Raw genomic sequence first — 26,267 nt, forward strand, 5'->3', positions numbered from 1 at the left:
TGTGATTGAATGAAAAAAGTATGGGATCTTTTCTCGTACAGTTTCTATGTATAATACCAGAGTCCTTCCTTATGAGCATGAATACAATTTAAGATAATTTAAACTATGTTACAATAATCAGTCATAAACTTCAAGTGGTCATTGATTTTGCATTGTGATTCTAAAAAAACTCCACAAATAGCTCCTGACTTCTTTCAAATATACTTTGACAATCTCTCATATTTGAACCGTTCATGAGTCCTTGTAGTTGTTTCATTGAATTGATTGCTTGTTCTCACACCTTAATTATACTGATCTCCCCTCAATAGATTCCCAATAGTATTCTCTCCAAATATTTCAAATTCAACAAAGATATCTCCCATTCCACTTTCATTCAAGTACCAACCCAAGACAATCAATCAAACTCAGCCAGATGAAATGTACTATTCGTAGATATAAGTTACAGAAATCAGTTGATAAAGCTGCGTTTACACCAAAGTTACAAAATGTTAATAACTTAATCTTTTTAGATTCTATTAGATTGAACGAAACTTGACAAACACATATTATATGTTCATGATGTGTATGATAAGTTATGTTCAATCTAATAGAATCTATAAAGATTAAGTTATATTAACATCTCGTTAATAGCTTTGGTGTAAACGCAGCTTGAGTTGTATTTACTGTGTAATCAAATATTTAGTCATATCACATGGGAGTAATTGGCATTATTTGTGCTTCAACTGTAAACTTATATTGATTGAGAAAATATTTTACTCCTGTTACACGGTGCTCTATATGGGGTAGCCTATATTATTTGTCTAACTTACTTCATTACTTGACTTTCGCAATTCCAAAGTGATCATTGAACTAAATCGAATAATTATTCTCTCTTAATGGAATATCAGTTTTTTATCGACTGAGAAACACATATAGGATTCCCAACAAGATGGTTTATCATTACAATGTAATCATAAATAATGATAATGAGATGAAGTTTGTAATTTTGACAATAATTTGTGTATTATGATGAGAATTAACAATTATTAAGGCTTGGGAGTTAAAAAATCGTGTTCAGCGACCGAAAATACATAAGAAAGCGTTCCTGAAATACATAATTTGAATGCATAGACTAGTAGGAGCGATGCGATAGACAGGCCATTACGCGCATTAATCATGGGGGAGGACCGCGCCGCAGCATAACAGTGCTACTTATCCCCCTCCCAACGCCGCATCTATGATCGTAACCCCCAAACTATAATTATAATGTCATTGGATTCAGGAAGAAACGGCCTACAACGTTTATTGGGAGCCTTTTCCTCTAAGTCGGCTAATGACTTGAATATTCGAGAAATAACAAAAAGTCCATAATAAAAAAATACATTTTTTTACGGAAAAACTGTGCGGTTTATCGCAAAAATATAGAGGACCACATTGAAAGTCAGTTATGTGTACATAATATTGAGAAAAAATTAAAAGCTGTACTATGAATAGTAACTGCAGGACAGACGATTTTATAAGCGCGCGTTTTTTACAACTTACCCCCCTCCCCCCCAAGCTGTCGACCACCCTGGAACGTGACGACATCGAGTTTCATATACACTAAAGACCCCCTAACAATAATCCGAAGTCAAATTCTCTGCCTCTCTCATGTATGCTCAATGTAAGCCAGCGCCTGGACTATTACATCTCGATTAACTGAAAACCACTGGTTATCAGTGTCTCTTACATAATTGAACATAATCTTTTAGGTTATTTAGACAAATCAGAATAAAAAATAAAAATACTTGGACAATTTCCTGATATTTAGATTACCTCAGATTTGCTAGAGCTATGACCTTCCTGTTTTGCTTTCGGAAGTGCATAATAAACAATTATTCTCATATTTATATTGTTTATTTTTCTGTGTGGCAAAAAATAACGTTCTCACCATGGGCAAAAATGTTTTTCGACCCTAGGTGCGAAATATACTATACCGGCCTGGTCAGAAAACAATCACTTTCGGCCTCCATATGACACACGAAAACCAGCTCATTACATCCAAGTCGGGCGAAAAAATAATTTAATAGTGTCAGGTGTGCCATTAACATTCAAGGAAGACATGTATGTAGTAACTCAGGCAATAGCAAATGCATTGCATCTAGACTTTCATTACTCCGAAATAAACGCAGCCCATATACTCCAGAGTAAGAGAGGAGACACTAGACCTCCTTGTATCGTGATTTCATTTACATCTCGATTAACTGAAAACCACTGGTTATCAGCTAGACGACAGAAAGGCTCGCTTACAGCCAAAGACCTTAACAGCTCCTTTTTAAATACCCCAGTTTATACAGGATGTCCCACCAAGGTTGTAACAGCCAATGACCATAGATTCTACACAACATTTCTGACGAAAAATGTTGAGTAAACGTTTTTCCTATCGACCTTAGTTTTCGAGATATATAGATTTTTCGTTATTTTCAGAATATGCCTACTTCCAGTCATTAAATACTCAGTAACTAGAAAACTACTGGTCGAGTTTCAATTTCAAGCGTATTGTTGGAAAGAGAAAAACATTTCAAACAAGATTAATGTAGCCCAATTTTATTTGTTGTTAGATATTTTGTAGTTTTTTATTAGGGCTTAAACTTGAAAAAATGCAATTCTTCAAATTCAAAATCAAATTTCAAACCGTTTTTTATCGACTGCATGAACCTGATGCAGTTTTACCGTTGGATCTTAGCACAAGATTGTGTTTCAAAAATTTTGAACAAGAAGTGTATGTTTCATCCTATTTTCAGTGTGCTTTCCAGTCAATTGGCATGATATGTATCAACTTTTGGTAGTAGAGAAGTGTTCGCGTTCATTATCATGAAATTAAACTTGTTTGAGTACTTGAACATGTTACTGGTGTACGGAGAGTGGATGCAATTCGAGAGAGGCAGAGAGAGTATACAGGAGACGTTTTCCTGACCGAAAACACCCATCTCATAACACGTCTTTAAGATTGACAGATGTCAAGATGGTGAGGGTATAGGATCAGTTTCAATAAGGTACGAGAGACCCCTCTTAATTTCTGAAGCTTTTGAGAATCTTATTCTGAAGTATTTCGAGCAGAATCCTCGATCCAGTATCCGGCGGTCAGCTGTGATGTTGGAAGTTTCAAGAATGATAGTTCAAAGAATATTGAAGAACAATAAATTTCGACCATCTCATGATACCCCAGTTCAAGAGTTCAATGAACCTGATACTGTTTCAAGGATGCAGTTTTGCCGTTGGATCTTAGAACAAAATTGTGTTTCAAACATTTTATGGACAGATCACAGATAAAAGTACATTCACAAGAACTGGTGCTGTAAATTTCTACAATACACATACATGGGCCTTTCATTTTCCTTGCAAGAATAAATGATGAAGTTTTTATGGACTTTCTGGTCAATGAGCTTCACGAATTGATGGAAGACGTGCCTCTCGATTTGAGGCAGAATATGTGGCTCCAGTTGTATGGCTGCCTTCCTCATTATGCTAGAAACGTCCGTGTGTGGCTTGATAACAATTATGCTGGGCGGTGGATTGGCCGAGGTGGACCAATAAGTTGGCCACCACGCTCACCTGATCTTACTCCAATGGACTTCCACTTTTGTAGGGTTCTAAAAAGGGAAGTTTACAGAGAACCTGTAGAGACCAGAGAGGAACTGATTCTCATAATTCGATTGACGTTTAAAGTGATGAAGACACGGCCCAACGAAGTGAGACGGGCAACTCGAAGCTTTATAAACGGCAGCAGAAGTTGCATAAACAGAAATGAAAACTATTTTGAATTCCTGTCAGCAGTGAGCATGCTATTCAAGTTGATTACCATCTGAATGATTGCCATCAGTTGTTTTTAAGAATAGAAAGATGATTTATTTGAACAAAGCAAATACATAATAATGCAAAAAACAGTTCACAATGTCTTTCAAAGGAATAAGTACAGTACCAAAAAATTTTATTTTACAAAAATCATCATAGACTTGGCAGAAGCCGTCAGTCGAGTTGTTTACTCTATAATACACTTTCAATAACTACCTTATCTGAGTTTTGACCTTCGTCTTGCTAATCAATTTTATTCTTCAATTCGATTCTCAACGCAGACCAGATTTAAGCGTACGGTATTTTTCACAACTTAGATAATCAAACTATAACAGTATCGCTGCATCGATTCTTATCTCATCCCCAGAAATGAAACGTTCTACTTCCAACACTGGTTGGTCTAGCCAAAAGAAAGCTTTGATTTTATTTTATTTTTCTCAGCTACTGTTTATTCCCATCTATACTGTCAAGGTCAAATTGAACAGCTCAATACTACACTAATATAAATTATTGTCATGTACACTAAGAAAAATTGTTGATTTAGATAATATAACATGGCTAAATAGAGTATGTTTTACACAAATGATACTAATTATAATGCAATTTCTTGTTTGAATCAAACATTATCAAGCCTACTTGAGTGGAAAAACGTAATTTAATCTAATCTGACTTTTCAACTTACAAGCAAATTAAGTTTCCAGTACGTAAATTAAAAGTAATTTTTCAGTATAAAAAATAAAATATCAAGCAATCTTAGCTATTGAATTCCCTGACCAACCATTGCCTATACCGCAGAGCATCCCTAAGATACCCAACAAGGCGGTACCAATCTCTACCATTCAAATAACTAATTATTGTATCTTCACTTATATATGTGTAATGAAACCAAGTCTGTCTTATCGCCCCCAGTACTTTACACTTACCCATGAAGTGGACCAAACTCTCAGGCTCTCTACTGTTACATAAGGAACATATATGCCTATTCTCCTCCCTGTCTGGTCTGAAATTTAGCGGCAGCATGGAAGCTCTCGCTCTAAAAATTATATTTATGAAACTCCTCTTGTAAGAGTCATTCAAATACGTGCGATCTCCTAAGTCTACCAGTAAAGAAGAGTAGCCTACATACTATGATATACTGACTGATCAGCTCGCTCTCTCCATGCAATACAAGTTCTCTGCTTCACTTCTAGTAGCATTTGATTCATGGAATTCAACCATCTGTCTACTTGAATTGTGCTATCAGACCTTTCTATGCTTATATCATAGCGCTGACAGAGACTCAGCCAAACCTTATACCAACCGCATTTCCTGATAAAGAATTCATACGCTATTCTACGTGGATATCGACTCCCTGACAAATTGAATACTTTGTTGATATAATTAATATGAATTCTCGAAGTGTAGATCCACATCAGCTCCATACCGCACTCTAAATAGATCACATAGTCAGGGGTATTTTTGGGGAGGCCAAATAATCTTTTCATGAAATATTTTTGAAATTTTTCTACTCGGTCACTGTGCAAGTAGCCCACACTTGCGCTGCATATGTAACTGTAGACTTACATGCCGCACTAAAAACATGCCACTTGGCTGAAAGGGGAACTGTCTCATTCTGGATTAGGCTTCTCCACATACTATTTATACTATATCTCGCCGCTGTTATCCTATCATCCCAATGCCTTTTCAGTGACAGAGAGGACGTGAATATTACCCCCAAATATTTATACTGATTCACAACCTCCACAATCTCATCTCCATAGAACCATTTTTCACTTCTTCTAAGTTTACCACCTTTCCTGAAGACAACAATTTTAGATTTTTCCATATTTACAACCAAGTTCCACTTAATGCAATAACTTCTTAATCTATTTATCATTTTTTGCATAAGAATCGGGGTATCGGCTAATATAACGACATCGTCAGCATACATCAGCCCATTTAAATCTAGGTTTCCCACAGATACTCCTCCACCTATATAATCACAAAGATCATGTATAAATAGGGAGAATAAAATTGGCGAGGCTAAACAGCCTTGTTTTACGCCGCTATTTATTGCAAATTCGGCCGACAATCCTCTACCACTGTTACACCAAATTCTACACCTATTATCGCTATAAATCCCCTTTAAAATATTTATAAATTTACTAGATAGGCCTATTTCATATAATCTGAAAAATAACGCATTCCTATCAATATTGTCATATGCTCCTTTGAAATCGATGAAAAAGCCGTATAGTTTTCTTTTTTTAACTTGTAAAAAATAATCAACAATGCTATGGAGAACAAATATGTTATCGACAGTCGAGTAACCAGAACGAAAACCTGCCTGACATTCTTTTATAATACCCCTGGTTTGCTCCCACTTGCATAATCTATTGCACATTATGCCCATGAAAAGTTTTGTCATAATATCCATACACGAGATGCCCCTATAATTAGAAACAATAGCAGGATCTCCTTTTTTATGAAGAGGAAAAATAATCGCTCTTTTGAAAGATTCTGGGATTTCTCCGTAAGCTATAATATTGTTGAATGCTCTTAAGAGCAGTATTTTGAAACTCTCCGGGGCTTTTTTATAAAAATCAGCTACAATTCTATCCTCTCCAGGAGCTTTATTGTTACTCATTTTAGTAAGTACAGCATCTAATTCAATCATTTCTAGTTCTTTATCTAGAGATTCTATTTCAACCCAAGGCTCTGCATACAAAACTGGTTCACTGAGTCTAACAGGAGTAAATAGATTTGAAAAATAATTGATCCACATATCAGATTTTATAGGAATGATTTGAGTCGGACGGCTACTTCTGAAATTTTTTATAAGATCCCAGAAGTCTTTCGAGTTATTCACACTTCGAAATTTATTATTGACCTTATCGTAATACTCTTGCTTTCTCTCTTTACACAAATATTTATACTGTCTAACTGAGTTTAAGTAGTCATTTTTAACAGAAATATTGCCGAACCTCCTGAACAGATTGAGTAGACTAAACATCCTACGTCTCGCTCTTTCGCAATCTCTATCAAACCACGCCTGCTGGTTATTTGTATTGGAGTTATTATTATTATTATTATGTGTAGGTAGCTTGTTATAAAATTTCCTACCAATATAATCTGGTTTTTGTTCAAATAACCTACTATTGTGACCCATTATATGATAATCTGCTCTGTTTCGCGTATTATACTCATGAACATCTGAATTCTGGATCACACCACTCGTTTTCACATGCATTACAACTTCATATACATACAAAGATGGCACAGTTAATAGACCAAGCTTTTTAAATAAAGGCCTACAAGAGTCTAACCTATTCACTTTCTCTATACATCTGAGTGCCTTCTTTTGAATCTTAAACACCCTGTCCATATTTTGTTGAGATGAATTACCCCATACTAAAATAGCATACCTAATATGAGATAGTATAAGTCCATGGTAAGCAGTTAACAGTAGTTTTTTATCATTCAGCCTAGCAAGCTGCCGCAGGACAAATACCCCAGATGATATCTTATTACATATCCTCTCAATGTAAGGATGCCATGTTAATTTCCTGTCCAATAAAATTCCCAAGAATGCTACTTTCTCTTCTTGGTCTAATTCATTTTCCTCTACAAACACATTTATTTCTCTATCCTCTACTGAATTATATTTACTTTTGAATTGTAGGAATTGACATTTCTTACTATTTATTGTTAATTGCCTTTGCTTCAAGAATTGGACAATTGACTGTACTCCAGTAAAAGCATTTATTTCTAGACTATCTAATAAATGATTGTTAAAGATAAGCGATGTGTCATCAGCAAACAACAGAGCTCTGTGATCTTTTAACTCTTTTGGTAATTGGTTCACATACAACAGAAACAGTAAGGGACCCAGAATTGAGCCTTGAGGTAGTCCAGCCTGGACCTCCAGTTTTTGAGATTTAATTTTTACAATTTCATTCCCATCCACCTTGGTAAGCTCAACACACTGGTTTCTACCTATGAGATATGATTCAAACCATTTTAGTTCTATACCATTCACACCTACAGTTTTTAGTATTTCCAATAATATTCTATGGTTCACACAATCAAAAGCTTTGGATAAATCAAGAAATATTGCGGCTGCCTTCTCACCTGAATCTATTATATCTATTAGTCTTTCAACAAGGGATACTATTGCAGTCTTAGTAGATTTCCCTTTCTGGAACCCATGCTGTTCATCACATATGAAATTAATTTCTTCCAGGTGCATCAATAGCCTATTTAAAACTACTCTTTCAAAAATTTTACTTATTACATTTAGAATACTAATGGGTCTATAATTTTCAACTCTTTCAGAATCACCGCTCTTGAAAATTGGCAAAATTTTTCCTTGTTTCAGATCATCAGGGAAAATACCCTGCTCTAGTGAAGTATTAAGGAGATGCAATAAAGGGTCCAGTAACTCATTTTCACATTCTTTTAAAATTTTGCTTGAGACCCCATCCAATCCTACTGTTTTTTTGTTATTCAAATTTTTTATTATTCTTGACAACTCAACTCTTGATAATGGATGAAATTTAAATACCTTTTCAATTGGCTCAGCATTTAATGTAGTTGTATTATAAGTATTAGTATTCAGTGACTTTTGGAGATTATATGCAACCTGTTGATAATACTTATTGAAAAAGTTACAAATGTCTATATTATCATCCATATAATTTCCATGTTCATCGATTATCCTAGGGACATTAGTAACTGTATCTTTTTGAGCTGCTCTCCTATTTCTATTAATTACCTCCCAAACAGCAGAGTTAAAATTGGTACTAGTTGTTAATATTTCAGCTGTTTTCTTACACTTAGCTTTCCTCACTTCTTTTGCATAGTTTTTCTTTAGACATTTGTATTTGACTTCACTCGGAACATCCCTCACTAATTTAAATTCCTCATAAGCTTCCCTAACAATATTTCTTTGAGTAAGAATATCTTCAGTTATCCATTCATCTACTCTGTTTAATTTACTTTTTACTTTGACTTTTTTATTGGACAGCATACACTAATGTGAAATCTTAGAGTATCAATGAATTGCTTATATTTGTAATTTAGGTTACAACTGTTATAAACACTACTCCAATTTTCTTGAAGCAGTTCCTGCTTCAAACAATTTATATTTCCTAGCTCATATTGCTGAATTTCTTTCACAAAAGTTTTTTTTCTGCTTGGATTCTGGCCCTGCAACTTAACATCTAAAATTTGATAGTTATGATCTGATAGATCTGAGCTACCTAACCTGACATTACAACCTTCTATATTTGTGAGGATATTATCAATAATTGTCTGTGAAGTTCGAGTTACTCTTGTATATTCGTTGACCTTAATTTCTAAATTATTCATATTAATAATATCTCTAATGTCCTCTGTCATTTTATCCTGCCTGGCAAAATCGGTATTGAAATCTCCTACTACTATAACATTTGTGAAACGAGCGGTTGTAATTTCCAAAAGTGTATGGAGCAGCTCACAAAATTTTTGCCAGACTCCATTTGGTGACCTATAGATACCTAACACTGCTACCTCAAATCGATCATCAATTTTTAACCTTAGTCCCGTCACCTCTAAATCCATCTCAACAGAAAATCTCTTAACAAAATCCAGTTCATAAGTTTGGGTATGTTTAGCATTGCTAGTGAATATACATACACCACCACTTCTATGAGCTATTCTACAAAATTCTGATCTCAGTGAATAGCCTGGAATCCTAACTTGATTTATTTCCTTTATTTTTAAGCCATGCTCTGTGAAAATAACAATGTCAGGATCCTCCTGTTTAAGAAATACTTCTAATCTGTCAATTTTGTTGCGAAGATACTGAATATTTTGATGATAAATACTAAAAACCTTACCATCTTGTGCTACTCTATCTCTAGCATTTGTAGCTATTTCCCTTTCCCTGTTTTGAGCCAATTTACTAAAAAATCGTTATTTGCTTTTTTGACTGTTTTTAAACCAGAGGATTGCAAACGGCTTTCAATCAGCTCTGCCAATCTATTACAAAAGATTACTTTGCCAGATCGATTTAGATGCAACCCATGATTAGTGAAGTTATGTCTTTTCAGCCTTTCATTTAGAAAACAAATCCCCAGTTGTTTAGAATTCTTATTTTTTAGGCTGTTGATTGTATTATGGATTGATTTGTTTGTCGAATTGATTGCTTCATTTAATTCTGGCCTATCAAACCTATTAGGAATAGTACTTATTATTAAGTTTGTTTTTTTGCTGAGTGGCACAATTCCTTGATTTTTTCTGTTACTTGAGGAAGATGATTCAAGTTAGGTTCATTTATATTATTTGAGCCACCCAGTACAATTAGATAGTCATTTTCATCAAAGTCTTTAGTTTGTTCCCTAACTGACTCTACAACTGCATTAATTGATGCACTTGGCTTGAAAAAACATTGTACATCAAATTTATTTTTTAATCTTTTATCAAGGAGATCACTGCAATCACGTCCATGACTGGACGTCAGTAGCAGAACTCTCCCTTTCCTATCTTTATTTCCCTCAGCTATATTTTTGGTTGCTGTCTTCAAAACCTCACTGTACGTTTTATTTCGACCATTTTCAGAGCACTTCCCATCATTTAGGTTAGATTCTATTTTTTTTGCATTTGGACGGAGGTTCTATCATACATTTAGTATTATCAAATTTAGATTTTAGTTTCTTTATTTCCTCCGACATTAGACTACATTGATTTTTTAGATTTAGTATTTCTTTTTTATGGTCTTCATCTTGTAATTTTATAATCAGTTCCAAAGATTTAATTTCTTCTACCATCCCTAACCTTTCTTCCTCAGACGTTTTTAGAGTTACTTCTAATTGGTTTTTTAAATTAGTGTGGCTACTTTGTAGTTGAGCAACTTTTTCGGCTAAAGTAGTTTGAGGAACTGGGGTTTTTGGTTTTGGCGTTTTTGAATTTTGGTTTTGGGAACGTGTAAGTACTCCCGCAATGTGTTCATTTCTATTAATAACCTTCAGTGTTTTATTTGAGCTCATCTTCCTATCTAAGAAATTATATTACTTGCAATAATAATAATTGATTTATAAATGATAGGATTTTAATTTGGTTATAATTTTAGTCAAGTAAACTATCTATGTTTATTTTTAAAACTCGAAAACCTAACCTCAAAATAACCTCTAAACGATGTTTGGCTTATAAAATAGAATTAAGAATTAAAATCTAAAACAAAATGATAAAACGTGATCAAGAAACAATTAATAATGAAATTAATACAAAATTTGTACTTATCCGTGACTATTTTTAACACAAAATCTTCCAAAACCCAGGAGCGAAATTATGTATGACTTTCATTCACAACCTCAAGGTCCTTCACAGGTTTTTTCCTAGCTCCAAGGTTTTTCACTAGATAACTTTTTCACAGTCTCAGTTAGAGCAGTTACATCGTTCTTCGTGGCTAAAGTAGATATTTTTTCATCAAAATTTTTCTTGATTCTAGTTTCTAAACCGTCCAGTAATACCTTAAACTTTTCCTCGTCCATCTTGCTGATCTTAAGTTCTGAACGCTTTTTTCCAGGTCGGGAGCCAACTTCAGGAGAAATTGTAGATCGTTCACGCTTTTTAGAACTAGATGGCGAGAAATAAGAGTCTATTCCTCCTTGCATTTGATACACTATATACAGAAGGGCACCAGAAAAAACAACTTCTCGTTTAAATCACTAAAATCATACTCACTGTACCAAATAATTCGCATTTCAATTGAATTAAACACTTGGACGATAGAGTGGATATTTAAGCCAGTATCATTAATTCTTTTGTTATGATTATGATTGTCTTTTATTTGTTAATTATTAAATTCTTATCTTTCATATATTATTTTGTCTACAATAATAATTAGCAAACTTCTAAATTAACCATTGAAGAAATGCACTGTCATTTGACCACCTACAGTAATAATCTGTAGTAATCCCCTCACTCTGCTCCTATTTAAATCAGAAAAGTAAGGTATAACGTTTGAAATTTCATCGTTATTCTTTTTATGGTAGTCTTTACCACTAATCGTAATAAAATCTTTTTATACAAATACCAAAAACATTCTAATAATGAAAATATATGGATCTGTATGCCATGTTCAATTAATTTACTATTAATTAATAAATATTATTAATAACATGATATTAAATTTCAAATATTTTACTGAATTTTTAATACTTTTCTTATTCAGATGAAATTAAACGTAAGTCGGAAATCTTCCTTCAATAATGATTAACACTTGTTTTCTTTTGTTCTACTATTTAGAGCTATATTCTTTAAAATATCTAGGTATTTCGAATGACCTAGAGGCATTTCTATGCATTTAAAAGGCATTGGTGGAATGAAATGATATTGCAACTTTTCTTTCCATTATTTAAGTTATTGTTTTTTATGTGTTCATCTGCATAATGTATTTGGATAAGTAAGCTATGAATAGATAGGGTATTGGAATGTATAAGGTAGTGTAATGTAATAAGGTAGGTAATGTATAAGGCCCATAACAATAAACAATAATGATATATTATCCGATAGTCCAGATATGATTCGGAAACAATAATAGCTATTATTTCTAGCATGCAGCTGTCGGTGTAATTGTGAGGAATTATCAACTTTTGCAGTACGGTACCGGTACTGATAAGTTTTAACAGAATATAACAAGTTATCATTGATTATGAAGATTAAATGCTCGGTGCGAATACGCAGCTAGCTCTGTTCTATTGTAGACAAAAGAGCAAGGCTATTTTTGGATTAGTAGAGTTGAAAGTTTTAATTATTCCACCAGTGAAAAGATTTTTTTATTTATTTATTATTACTGTATCTCCTCTCTTCTGTGATTGACGGATAGAGAAGTTTTATAATTATTGTATACTCATAATTACGTATAACCTCATAATTAACGTATTGAACCTCTATCTTCTATTTTATATTCATTCACGTTTGCGATAATTCTTTATCCCTACAATGAATATCGCTACATCTTTAAAATTATATAATTGAAAATGAATATTCCGTAAGTCTTTTATTATCATAAATATTCCGCCTCTTAACAAAATAGTTATATAGCTTTTTTACTTCTACTTCTTTTCAATTTTTCTTTCTAATTTTATTTCAGTTATTCATTTTTGAAAACACATATTTTTCCATTATAATATCTTCACTTTCTGTTTACCATAGTTTCAAACCCAAGTTTCTTCGCTAGAGAAATGTATTCCTTGTTTGTCAACGTAATGAACACATTACGGTGGCTTACTGCCGGGAGGCCGGGCTACCATAAAATTATAAATGATAAGGAACGTTTTTGATGAGTTGGATACTCCGTCTATAATATATAGATACTATAATATATATATAGATATACTATATTATATATATACTCCGTCTATAAGGTGTATAGAGTGCAAAGATATTAATGATTTTCTTTATTTATCTGGGGATTAGGAGGGCTTTGAGATTCGCGAGTTTATTGGGCTTTCCATAATTCTCCGAAATATTCGTAGCTATGAGCGGAATATTGATGAATTCTTAATTGTTCTATATGGACTGAAACATGGATTTAATTGTATAATTTTATCAGAGGCATGGTTAAAAGATGAAAGCAACCTAGTCACAATTCCAGGATATAATTTATTCAGAATGTATAATAGCCTCAACCAGAACGATGGCAACCTAGTCACAATTCCAGGATATAATTTATTCAGAATGTATAATAGCCTCAACCAGAACGATGGCAACCTAGTCACAATTCCAGGATATAATTTATTCAGAATGTATAATAGCCTCAACCAGAACGATCAGTTTCTTTCAGTAAGCTTTTAATTGGCGGTCTGGCCACCTGTTCATCTTTGAAGTTTGAAGTTTGAAGTTTGGTGCTGCATGTGAGCTTCTGGCTGTCTATCGCAGACCTAACACTAGCCTCTCTGCTTTCATAGATGCACTAGAAATGTATTGTAACGAACAGTTGAATAGTTCTATTCGCCTACTAGCTGGTGATATTAATTGTAATCTACTGAACATTGCTCCCAACTCTACTGAAGAGCGTCACCTTGATGCCCAGAATGATGCTGGTTATTTAGCCTGCATTGATAAGGCCACACGTCCGGCTAGTGGCAAGTGTATCGACCACTTTTTTATCAGACTCCCACGATTTTTTAAAGCATCTTCTGTTATTTTACAGTCCTCAATAACTGACCACTACGCGATATGTTTGAATCTACCATACTGTCAATTCACCCAAACCTTCCAATGTTGATAAATTTGTAACAAGAACAAATTGGAATGAAATAAGAGAATCTCTAAGTAGGCAAAATTGGGACAGCGTCACTGAACAAACTGATGTAGATATGGCTGCTGATCGATTCATTGATATTCTTCAAAACATAGAATCTGAAACTTCTGAAATAAAACTATCAGCTAAGAAAACCCAAATTAAGCCATGGATCAGCATGGGACTTGTTAATTCAATTCGGCATCGCGACAAACTTAGAAAAAGACTCAACAAACAACCTTCCAACCAAATTTAAAAAAAATGAATTTACACAAACAAAACACATTTTAATATTGATGCAAACCTTGCTTAAACCAACGCAAGTATTTGATGATCATTTGAGAAATTCCCCTCCTTGTGTACAATGTCGTCAGGTCAATGTGGGATACAGAGGTCTGCAACGAGTTGCCCCCTCCCCCTGACAAGATTAATGCCAGTCATCGCATTACTGAAGAAAGCTGGTCAACTGTACTGTAGTTCGTTCGTCCAGAAGGAAAAACGTAAACCACTTACTCCCGACATCATTGATCCAGATCATATCAAAGAACAATTGCCTCATCCTAATAAAGCAAACACACCAACAGCAGATAAAAAATCGAGAAAACTATCTAGCAGGGCAAAGATTGGGTGTTATGAGCAAGATTAAAGCGCTATTTGTGAGTCGTTTTGCAACTAACACGACAACACTGGAAGTTGAATTGTTGAAAGAGTCAGTTGGTTTGACTTTTGTCTCCTGCACAAAGCTCAAGTCCAAGTATCCAAGTGCTATAGCTCTTTTCATATTCTGGTCTGGGCTCAGTGTTTTCTGGAAGTGTCAAGTCTAGATATTTGGCCAGAAGGAGTTCTTATACTTCCATTTTATGGTTCAATTAAAGACAGACTGCAAAAAGAGGGAGGAGATCAGGGACGCAACATATAGTTCCCAACTCGTCTGTTTACGCAAACAATGAGAACCCATCCTTGGAAAAGAGGAGAAACGAGAACTCACAATGAAGTCCCTCAGTATATACTATCAGAATGCATGCGGCTTGAGAACCAAGTCCTCTGAATTTCTCACATCTGCAGCTGCAAATGATTTCGATGTGGTGGCTATTACTGAGACATGGCTTAAGGAGTCTCATGTCAGTATTGATTACTTCCCTGACAGCTACCATGCCCTTATGGCAGTTAAAAAAACCTTCAATGCTCACCGAAGGCCTGATTTGAAGTTGATACCGGAAGTTGTTTGGATAGAGATTAAACTGCTGAATCACCTACTTTTAATATCAAATCACTACTTTCCCCCTTCATGTACTCCTGCAACCATGAGTACATATTTCACTGATCTGGAAAAGAAGCTTAGTAACAGCTGCCATGAGATCATCATGCTTGGCGATTTTAATGCTGATTCAATCAACTGGGCTCACCTCACTCGAATTCCAACAGCCCACTTCCATGCCATGCAGAAAGGAGAAACAGTAATACAGTACTACAGTTCATGGACTCCCTCTGCCTTGATCAGCTGAATACTCTTCATGAGAATGGTCGCGCACTTGACAAATACCAACAACATTAGTGTTTCCTTTGCTGATGATTCTTTTGTGACTCCAGATGTCTATCACCGGCCTTCATCAGTGTTACTGAGTCAAATAACAACACCAGATAGAGCACCAACCACAATTTATTATCACAAGAAAGGTTATTACTTTGCACTGTACAATATGATCAGAGACTGCTCGTGGGATGAGATTCTGAATGCAACTGAATCTCTCAGAATCGGGAGCTCTCAAGTTTAATCAGAGTATCATTGAAGTTATGGATGCCTGCATTCCCAAGAAGAACCTCTTACCATCAAAATATCCACACTGCTTCTCTCTCACATCAATAAGTCTCCTTAAACAAAAGAAAAAGGCCCACTGAAGATTCAAGAGAAGTCGACAACCTGAAGATTACAGCCGCTTTTCTGAACTCAGGACCACTTTAAAACACCAACTTCAAGTCGACAAAAAGAGAATGATCAAAAAGGCTGAGAGTGATTTGATCTTCAAACCTTCCAACTTCTGGAAATATGTGAGCAGTAGAAGAGCCGAATCTAAAAGTGCTCAAAATATCCACTGTCAACGATCAAGTCATTTCTGAACCAAAGCAGATGTGTGGCAGTTTTGGTGAGCCTTAGTCTACCAGAAGCCCACCAATGTCACAACTCAACATGATTTTCACAAAATTGATGATAGAAACCAAACTGTATTTGGTACTCCCACACTTACCTGTGATGATGTGATCTTGGCACTTAGAACACTGAAAGGTAATTCATCTACTGGACTTTCTGGAATACCATCCTTTGTACTGAAAGGAACGGCTGCCCTAATCGCTCCGGTGCTGGTAAGCCTCTTCAACCTCAGCCTATCGGAAAGGGTTTTCCCAGCCTCATGGAAAAAGGCTGCAGTCACTCCAATTTGGAAGAAAGGTCGATCAACAGACGATTCCAACTTCAGACCGATTTCTGTTCTTGATGCAGTGCCAAAGCTGCTGGAATTCTCTATGTACAAATACATCTACAACAAGGTGAAGCATACTATAACTGAGTCATAGCATGGTTTTCTATCAGGTCAATCCACCACCACAAACCTTGCAGGCTTTCTCTCTGAGGCTGGTCCAACTGTTGAGAATCGTGGTCAGGTTGATGTGATATACCTTGACTTTCAGAAAGCCTTCGACACAAGATACTGATTGACAAGCTTCTCAAGTATGGCTTTGATGAGGCCATGACGCAGTGGATTCTGTCCTATCTTAGTGACCGCATATTCTGTGTGAGATTGCATGGTCTCAAATCAAGAGAATTTGTAGCAACCTCTGTTGTGCCACAGGGATCCATCCTCGGGCCACTGCTATTCAACATTTTTATGAATGATGTGGTTGACTCTCTGCAGTGTAATGCACTCCTCTATGCCGAGTCAGCAGTTGGTCCAAAACCAACTTAATGCCCATCAACATCGACAAAACAGTCTTCATGACATTGACAAGGAAGACTTATCCATTGTTCCATGCTTACATGATAAGATGGAATACAACCGAAGCGAGAAAACACAGTGGTTGACCTTGGAGTTACATGTGACTCAAAACTTTTTTTCAACGAGCATGTTGACAAAACGGTAAGGAAGGCTCGGAGATAACTTGGCATGATGAGCATGAGCTGGATCACCAGAGAATTCAAGTCCCCACGTTCGTTTTGTCTGCTTTACTGCACATTAGTGAGGAGTGTCCTGGAGTATGCCTCAGTGATCTGGCAAAGAGAAAGAATCACTTCAACACAAAGAATCGAAGCTGTCCAGAGAAAGTTTGTTAGAATGTTGTGTGGAAGGTGTTTTTGATGTAAAAATTGATGCAAAGTTTCTCCACAAATCTTTGCATGGAGTTCAGGGACACTCTGTAGAGAGTGTTGGGATTGTTGTGCCATCTCATGCTTTCAGGAGGCACCGACCCTTCAAACCAAGCATCAAAAGTGATGTCTCTCCATTAGAAAGATGCACCGAGATCGCCAACATCTTGTCACCAGCTATTGACTTTTTTACCACAAATCGACTTCACAAGGATGCTGAGTACCCTTCGAGAAAGCTTCGACTGAACTTCAACTCAGCTACCATCCTGACATGTGCAGCATGTAGCATGTGCAGCTAAGGCAATTCCTTAGCTAACCATACAAAAAAATAATTGTTATAATGCATATCTTTGTAACTCACTAGTTTTTTGTTCAAATAACTAAAAACAATATAGAAATACTCTTCACTCTGCAATTAAACAAGCCAAACATTCGTATTATAAAAATAAAATTGAAGAATCTTCTCATAACCCAAGTAAGCTCTGGACAGTTATAAATGAAATTTCAGGCCGGCCTGTCTAGAAGCAACCTTTCCCTATAAAATCATTTTTCCAAACTCACGAAATAATTAACTCACAGAAAATTGAGGAGGTTAGCAATAATTTTAATAAATTTTTCAGGCAGTGGGCAGATTCCATCGTAGCACAGTGTGTGCCAGAGATAATAGATAAGAATCATGCTGTTGGAACTGTCTTTGAGTTGCAGCAAGTCTCTAGACAAGAACCGATAGATACAATCAAGAGCCTTAAAGGCCGATCTGCCCCTAGCTGTGATGGGATCCCAACTAGAGTTTTCAAAGAAATTAATTATAGACTCTTAGCATTTTGGGTCATTTCCCAAGTAACTTTTGAAACTTTGTAACTTTAGAACTGAATAGTGCAGTGCAAAATTGAAGAGGATATTCATTTATCATTTATTAGTATCTTCAAATGATGAGATCATTGAAACAGTTTGCGATGTGCGGGCTTCGCCATTAATTTTCCTTTGAAATTCTGTGTAATCACATGTATCACATGTCCACCTTTCCATTTGAAAAAATGAAGTTGGATCCATATGACGGATCCAAGATTGTGGACAAAAGTTTTCTAGCGACAGAAAGTTTTTTTCAATTGGTATAGGATTCCCATGGCACCTACTACTGTAATATATCATACTCTTGTAAAAGATATATTTAGCTGTTTCCATAATAATATTCTCACCAACTCTGTTCTGTATAGTTACAAGTTGCGGATCTCAGAGATCAATACAACAGTTCATGAGCGAGTTCTTCAACCCAGGGTGTCTCTAGTATAATATAAATTGTATTTCCCTTGTATTGAGGGACAATAAGAAATTAAATTCAAGGCAAAAGCACACAAACCGACAGGCCCTGATGAAAAATCCCTTCCCAGGTTTTGCAACGCAAGGAGACTGCATAACACCATAGCCACATCTAATCAACGGATCTCGAAAACGGCTCTAACGATTTTCACGAAATTTGGAACATAGAAGGTTTATGATATAACAATTCGATTGCACCAGGTCTCATCCTTGGGAAAACTCGCTGAACGACATTGGAACGATAATTCCATCCTTGGCTGAAACAGCTGTGGTTAGTAAAAAGAGAGTAAGCGAGTGAGGATGTGAAAAATCAAAATATCGCATCCCCGAAATTCATAAGATGACGTTTAGCCAGCTGTGAAATATAAACACGATCATTTTAGAGAATTGTGTTCTGTTTACTGTTAGAGAATTCCGTTGTACAGTCACACTAAATCACAAAGAAACTGCCACTTCACATCTATCAAATTAACGCCACACCTGACCACTTGAAAGTACTCACTTGCACACAATTTATAAATATATTGAAAGCAGTGTTAATTGATGAATGTTTGTACAACGTACATGACTATTTCAAAATATATTGGAATCGTCTTATGTAATTCATGTTATTTTATTGTATTGTACTGATACTGGCTGATCTTAGTGTTTTTGTGTTTGTTTTGACTTACTTGAAAAATTGTCAAAATCGTGTTAAAAAATATTGACGAAGTCCATGTATTCATGTGAATATTTTATGACCAATAAAATTCTATTCTATTCTTTTTTTAATAAATACAAATAACGAGCGAAGCTCGGTGCCCCGATATTAAAAGTATTAGAGGTGGCTATGATTATTATACTCATAATTGACCGAGCGAAGTGAGGTCTAAGATTCAAGTCGACGGTTTGGCATTTCTCTTAATGTTTAAATGTTTATATGTTGCGCATTTACGGCGAAACGCAGTAATAGATTTTCATGAAATTTGACAGGTATGTTCCTTTTTTAATTGCGCGTCGACGTATAAACATAGTTTTTGGAAATTTTGCATTTCAAGGATAATATAGAAGGAAAAATGAGCCTCCTTCATACGCCAATATTAGAGTAAAAATCAGACTACCGTACAGAATTATTCATCATAAATCAGTTGACAAGTGATTACACAGATGTGTTGAGAAACCAGTCTATTGCTATATTTCCATAAGGTCTATAGTTTCAATCAGGTACTTGTGGATGAGAATACTGCGGTCTACTGTTCACAGAACTACTAGTATTATGTCTGCTTATAAACATCAGTCTGTGTGCAGACGTTTTATTGTTTCTCGGTCTGTTTATTTCTGTGTGCGTTGGCCTTTATACGCACTTGATAATAATATTGTAAATCTTTAATTAATATCAGCTGTAATATGGTAGCTAAACGATTCAATTTTCTCCAATGTAGTTTGATATTTTATAAATCAATAATTCTTTGATAGGGTTCTAGTGGTTTTTACTATTTGCATTTTTAGAGAATAGGTCTATAGTATTTTGTTTTCAAAGTGGACTTAGCCTGTTTCTTATTTCCTACTGTATTGATTTGTAAATAAAAAATAATGTATTACAACGAAAAGCTCAGTAGTGAGTATGCCAAATCAGATTTTTTATTTTTGTGTAGTGTTTTTAAGTTGAAAGTTGAAAATACTAGGATATTAATTTCTATGCCTACAGATTTTTTTTAAATGCGTACGATAAAATCTGCGTAAATAAAAAAGTTATCAACTTGTCTTTTTGTTATTGTAAAACTCAAAAAATTTTATCAATTAGGAAAGATCAGTTCTTATAGAATATGGATACTCCTCCGACTCCTAGCTTTATTCAATTGATGGCTGAACTTCCCACGGCTGCACCCAACAAATACGAGATCATTGAAAAGATAGCTCATGGTGGGTATGGAGAAATTCTTAAAGTGGTTATGAGAGAGAACAGAGATTTTGGTTTCTTTGCCCTCAAAAGATCTCGACATGAAGCTCTCAGAGCAAGTATGACAAACATCGATTACAACGAAATTAGAGCTTTGAAATTACTTGAAGATGAAGATAACTTTGTTAAAATGATCGAAGTAGTAAGAGAAAAAGATGAATTTGGTATAGTTCTTGAACTATGTCGAGCTGATCTGAGGAAGATTCTTCACAACAAGAATATCAAGTTTAATGTGAGCCATACAAAAAATATGTTGAAACAATATTTCACGGGAGTGACAGCAATGCACCGCCGCAGAATGATGCACCGCGACCTGAAGCCGGCAAACATACTCATTTCAATTAATGGCATTATAAAAATTGCTGATCTTGGAAGCTCTGTTGTGATAGCTCATCAGTCCTACTTTGATACGAATATTTGCACAATGTGGTATAAGTGTCCGGAGCTTCTTTTCGGATTCACAAAGTATGACGAGAAAATCGATGTGTGGAGTTCGGGCCTTGTAGCAGCTGAGTTCTTCATGAGACAACCGGCTCTCTTCAAAGGACGCAATCACTTTGACCAAATGGAAAAAATATCCGCAGTTTGCGGATTTTGCAGTGATGAGATTTGGCCAGGAGCAAAAGAGTTTCCAAACTACAAGGAATTCTACAAGAAACTCGCCAAGTATAAAGAGAATACTCTTGAAAGTCTTTTGGCAAGGTTCACTGATTACCCGTCAGCTTTATCATTTATTGTGAGACTTTTACAACTGCTTCCAGGAGATCGAATGACAGCTAACGAGGCATTGGAACACGAGTTTTTGACATCTGGTCATGAGCCAGCAGTTGATCTGTATCCTATACTTGAGCAACTCAAATAATGTAAAGAAATCCATTAAAAATACATTGACAATTTATTTTGCTAATATCATTAAGCTTTTGATTATTTTATATATGAATGGATTCAACCCCCAAAACGAGATGAAGTAGTGAAGATTAAAACATACGCACACATCTACAGACATACATAGAATCTGCATGCAGACATGAGCAGATGTAGGGCCACACGAGGCGTTTTTTTAGGTGGCACGACAGCAGGAAGTTCACTCGATACGCCAATCCAATCAGCCAATCAGAGAGCTTTGTGTGGCTCATAATAATAATGTATAGTGAGGTCCACTTTATAATGTCAGCACCTAATTAACATTGGTGTTGCTATCCTTGTCTGTCAATAGACAAAGCGAATAACAAATAAATTGACAAAGCGGGTAGAAAATGTCATTAGATAAAGCAAGCATTAAGCTACGTTCTCACCAAGAATAGTGTATAGATCTATAGAGCTATTGGTGGCGAGGAGCCCTCTTTGACCTTATGTGGCTTAACCCAAGCAAAAGTTCCTCCTTGTTCCCTATTCAAAAATGTGAAACATGATTGTGAACCAAAACTATCCTTGCGTTCACACTATGTAGCTGCTTTATAGCGGAGCTATAAAAAAATTGAGCTACATATAGCTCTGTCAGTTACATATTGTTCTGCTAGATGCAGCTCTGCTATAAGTAAATTTTAACGTTAATTTTGTGTAGCAGAGCTACTCATATAGTTTGAAATAAACCAGTGTTCGAAAAGGATTCTCATATTTTTTCTAACTTCTAATCTCTCCACGTTCATAGCAATCGAAATTTCGTTCCGCGCGTCATGTTTTTTGTTTCGATTTTTGAAGTCAGCATGTCTAAATGGTAACAATCGGAAGATATTGTTGATCAAAATTTAAAATTCATCAAAAATTGATTTTCTCTTCAAATTTCACTCATTTTTGAAAAATCATAACTCAGTACTCATTGGAGATAGAGAGTTCCGAATGATTTCATTTCATTCAGAATTTTATATTCTAGAAAAAAGGCGAGAGCAAATTTTTCTGCCCGTTATGATATTTGGCAGAAATAGCTGAAAACTCGAAAATGAGCCGAAAATACGAGGTTTTTGGGCCACTCTGTATCTAGCACAAGGAAATTTTGCATGAAGAAATTGATTCTGGACTTCTCTTATGTACCCAAATAATATATTAAAAAATCAGAACTACAATATGAATTGCAAGCACACCCCCTTTTTTATGTCTATATTGACTGGACTATTACACCTATATGATCTTAATAATATAAACCATAAAATATGTTGGGAATGGCCTCTGTTCACATAAATAAAACACTGATGCACTCGTTAATTCTTTTTGTTTTCAAACACTTTTTCAACTCAATGACATCAAAGATTCCACGGATGTTTGCCGTCATTCGGTTTTTCTTATGTTGCCAAGATCCGGAGATCTTGTAGTCCATGAATTCTAGGAAATAATGATTCGTTCACCAAAACAAAACACGTAAAAATTGATAACTGTATGCACCCTATCTCTATTGGAATAGGTGCCGCATGTCTCAGAGGGAAAAAGTCGCTCCTTTTGAAAATCCCATCTATTCATTATAAATTGTCTGATAATTTTCATTGCACAGATTAGTTCAGTCATCAGATAGCCTACATTTTGCTGGAAAAAACTCTGATCACGCTTTTTTTTCGTGCAATTTATCTTGGAGTAGGCCTATTGATGGACATGAATTTCCGTTGTTTCGAACGTAAGGTTGGAACATATTAGCGGATAATGAGGTTTTAATGACTTGACATAATCCTACGTAATTTAATTTTATTTTTTTCATGACTCCACTTTTGTGTTAGGCTACTGCATCTTTCTGAATTACTTTAATGGCAATGAAGCGTAAATGGTTTTATCTGGCAGAAGCCAAACATTAAATAATAACTCTTTAAAATTATATCGATATAAAAAGAATCTTTTCTATATAAAATTTTCAAGCTAAAATTTATGAATGATTAGTTTACTTTGTCAAAGATTTGCTCTTGAAACGCTAAAACTTGAAGCTCTCTAGTGATAAGTTGTGTTCGATTCCATAAATAGACTCAAAAATGACTTTGATAGTGTTGATCTCATCAGTGAATCCTTGAAAGTTAAGTATCAACCGAACGAGCAGTGCCAGTTGGAAATTAAATTACAAATCTAGATTCATGCTCTCACTTTTTTTACTGCAGGCCTACAAAATACTATTATAATAATAGTAGACATTATAAGTACAAGTAATATAGGTGAAAATTGTATTATATAAAGATGTATTTGACATAATCCTGATAGTTTGTAGTACCAGCATGATAGATTACACGTACCTATTTATTATTACAGTAATGAATGTAAGTTGACTTACGGCACTTCCCGTGTAACGTAAAGCGTGTTTTTCAGCAGTTGAGCCTTAAATCTACTGAATGAGAAGGACGTTTGTTTCGCAATTGGAGACCGGAGCTTAAGAGATGGCTCTTGATTGACAGTCTCATCTGGAAGCTGAAAAAATAAAACATTAATAAAGACAAATATTAGATACCGTAGCCTAAATAAAAAATACATATATATATATATATATATATATATATATATATATATATATATATTTTATATATAGCCTAATTAGAAGAAAAACTAACATTTAAATCAAATCCACGGTAGGCTACCTACCAACATTGTAGCTTGTAAATAGTTCACGATAAGAAGTCTACACAAATCAAAAACCAAAAAACCAAAAGTAGAAAATCTTGAAGCCTTTATTCCATCTTATTTTGAAATAATTAAATGAATAGGCATATTAATAGCGAGAACAACAAAATCAAATCAAATCAACTTTTATTCAATGATATCGCTTACATGACAAATTCCTTTATACAAATTATAATACAGATCATTGAATACAATACTGTTTGCTTAAGAAAAATCTTGTCTACAAACAGGAGTGAAATACATTCAGAACTCAACTAAAAATGCTTATCTATGAACTCAAATGAAAATACTTATCTTAATTAAATTTATTTATTTTAATATTCATCCCACAAACACACACACACACACACACACACACACACACAACAATAATAAACATCTTCGTATATAATTATAACATTTTTGGATCTCTCACTGTTTCTGATCAAGCTAGCTTAAATAACTGGGCCATTTCTTTAAAATAAATAATTGGGATTAAATAATAATACATCATATTTAATATAAATAGATTGCTTGAAGCAGTAGGGCATGGTTGGAGAATCATTGATGATCTTGGAGATAATTAATTTGTAAACCATTATAACCAGGTAATAATCATTGGGCTATATGCCCGTATTTACGTCCTCCTAATATGTTCCTTGATATGTATATGTAGCGTGACAATCTTTTTGTGAAGCAGCAATTTAAATTCATAATAAAAATAAATGTAAAATAAAATAATTATAATATATAACAGTTTATAATGAATAATTTCTACTATAAAATACGTATTTCACCTTATGCGATTGCTCATCGGCTTGACTGAAAATCAAAAATGTTTGTTCGAGAGTTGAGCAGTTGTGACTAGACATGAGATTCATAGGTGGAGCTTCAGCCAAAATACTTCCTCCTCTCATAAGGCCAACCTGGAAAAATAATTCAGACAGCAGTTGAAATGTACTGTCTTCTTGTGGGTATCCTACTAACCGTACTATTTAAAGTGTATAAATACAGTCAACTAGCTCTATTTATTGCAATCTTATTGATTTTACAGAATAATATTTTATTCATATTATAAAGTAACATAGTATTGGCGGTTTATAAGGCATTGTATGATAATGTTTCACTCTGTTCCAACTATTGATGTATATTTTTTTACTTTAAATTTTTAAAATAAATATAGATAGATATCGCTAGTCTTCAAATGTCCATCGTTGGACAAACTGATTTGTTGTTGATGATTCCGGTAGGAAGTCTACAATATTATAATATCTCCTTGATTTGTCACTGTATATTATTAACTTGCACCAATTACATGTCGGAGAAATACAATACATTGATCACCAATTCAATCATTTTTAATTCAACTCATTGCCAAAACAATAGAGAAATCAACAAAGCTTCTATGGTAGTACGGTATAATTTATTTAGTTAATCAAGAATCATTATAATTGGACAATAATGGGGAGGAAGAGGCTTTGAAATAATGGAAACAGGCTTCTATAGATGATCATAATAATTCATAATCGTGAAATTGAAAAGTAACTTAAAGCTTCGTTTACACCAAAGTTTAACAAAATGTTTATTTTTCCGTCCTTATAGATTCTGTTGGATTGAACATAACTTATCATACACATGATGAACATATGTGTTGTCAAGTTCCGTTCAATCTAATAGAATCTATAAGGATTAAGTTATTAACATTTCGTTAAAAATGTTTCCTAAAATTTTTCGATCATTCCGTTAATAACTTAATCCTTATAGATTCTATTAGATTGAACGGAACTTAACACATATGTTCATCATGTATATAAAAATAATAATATCGAGTGACCTGGCTGGTTTATCATGTGTATGATAAGTTATGTTCAATCTAATCACCATCTCCGTAAACAAAGCCGTAGTGCACTCGTGTGACGTCAGCACATGTAGGGCTCCTACACCAATGAAAACACTAGCTGATATATAGATCAGCTGAAATCAACGAATTTTTATTGGTGTAG

The 26,267-nt window shown here is 34.7% G+C and overlaps 1 protein-coding gene across 2 annotated transcripts in view; it reads right to left on the reverse strand.

Annotated features, from left to right (window-relative positions):
* The window catches only part of LOC111062784 (ABC transporter G family member 23), a 95,667-nt gene that overhangs the window by 34,896 nt on the left and 34,504 nt on the right, over nucleotides 1–26,267 (reverse strand). For both annotated transcript variants that reach the window (XM_039430553.1, XM_039430554.1), the window contains exons 7-8: nucleotides 25,062–25,190; nucleotides 23,942–24,075 (exon numbers count right to left, since the gene is read on the reverse strand). In XM_039430553.1, coding sequence (XP_039286487.1) covers nucleotides 23,942–24,075; nucleotides 25,062–25,190 — 263 coding nt within the window. The remainder of the gene's footprint in view (nucleotides 1–23,941; nucleotides 24,076–25,061; nucleotides 25,191–26,267) is intronic.

The sequence above is a fragment of the Nilaparvata lugens genome, chromosome 6 (genome assembly GCF_014356525.2).
Source record: "Nilaparvata lugens isolate BPH chromosome 6, ASM1435652v1, whole genome shotgun sequence".
Taxonomy (NCBI): domain Eukaryota; kingdom Metazoa; phylum Arthropoda; class Insecta; order Hemiptera; family Delphacidae; genus Nilaparvata; species Nilaparvata lugens.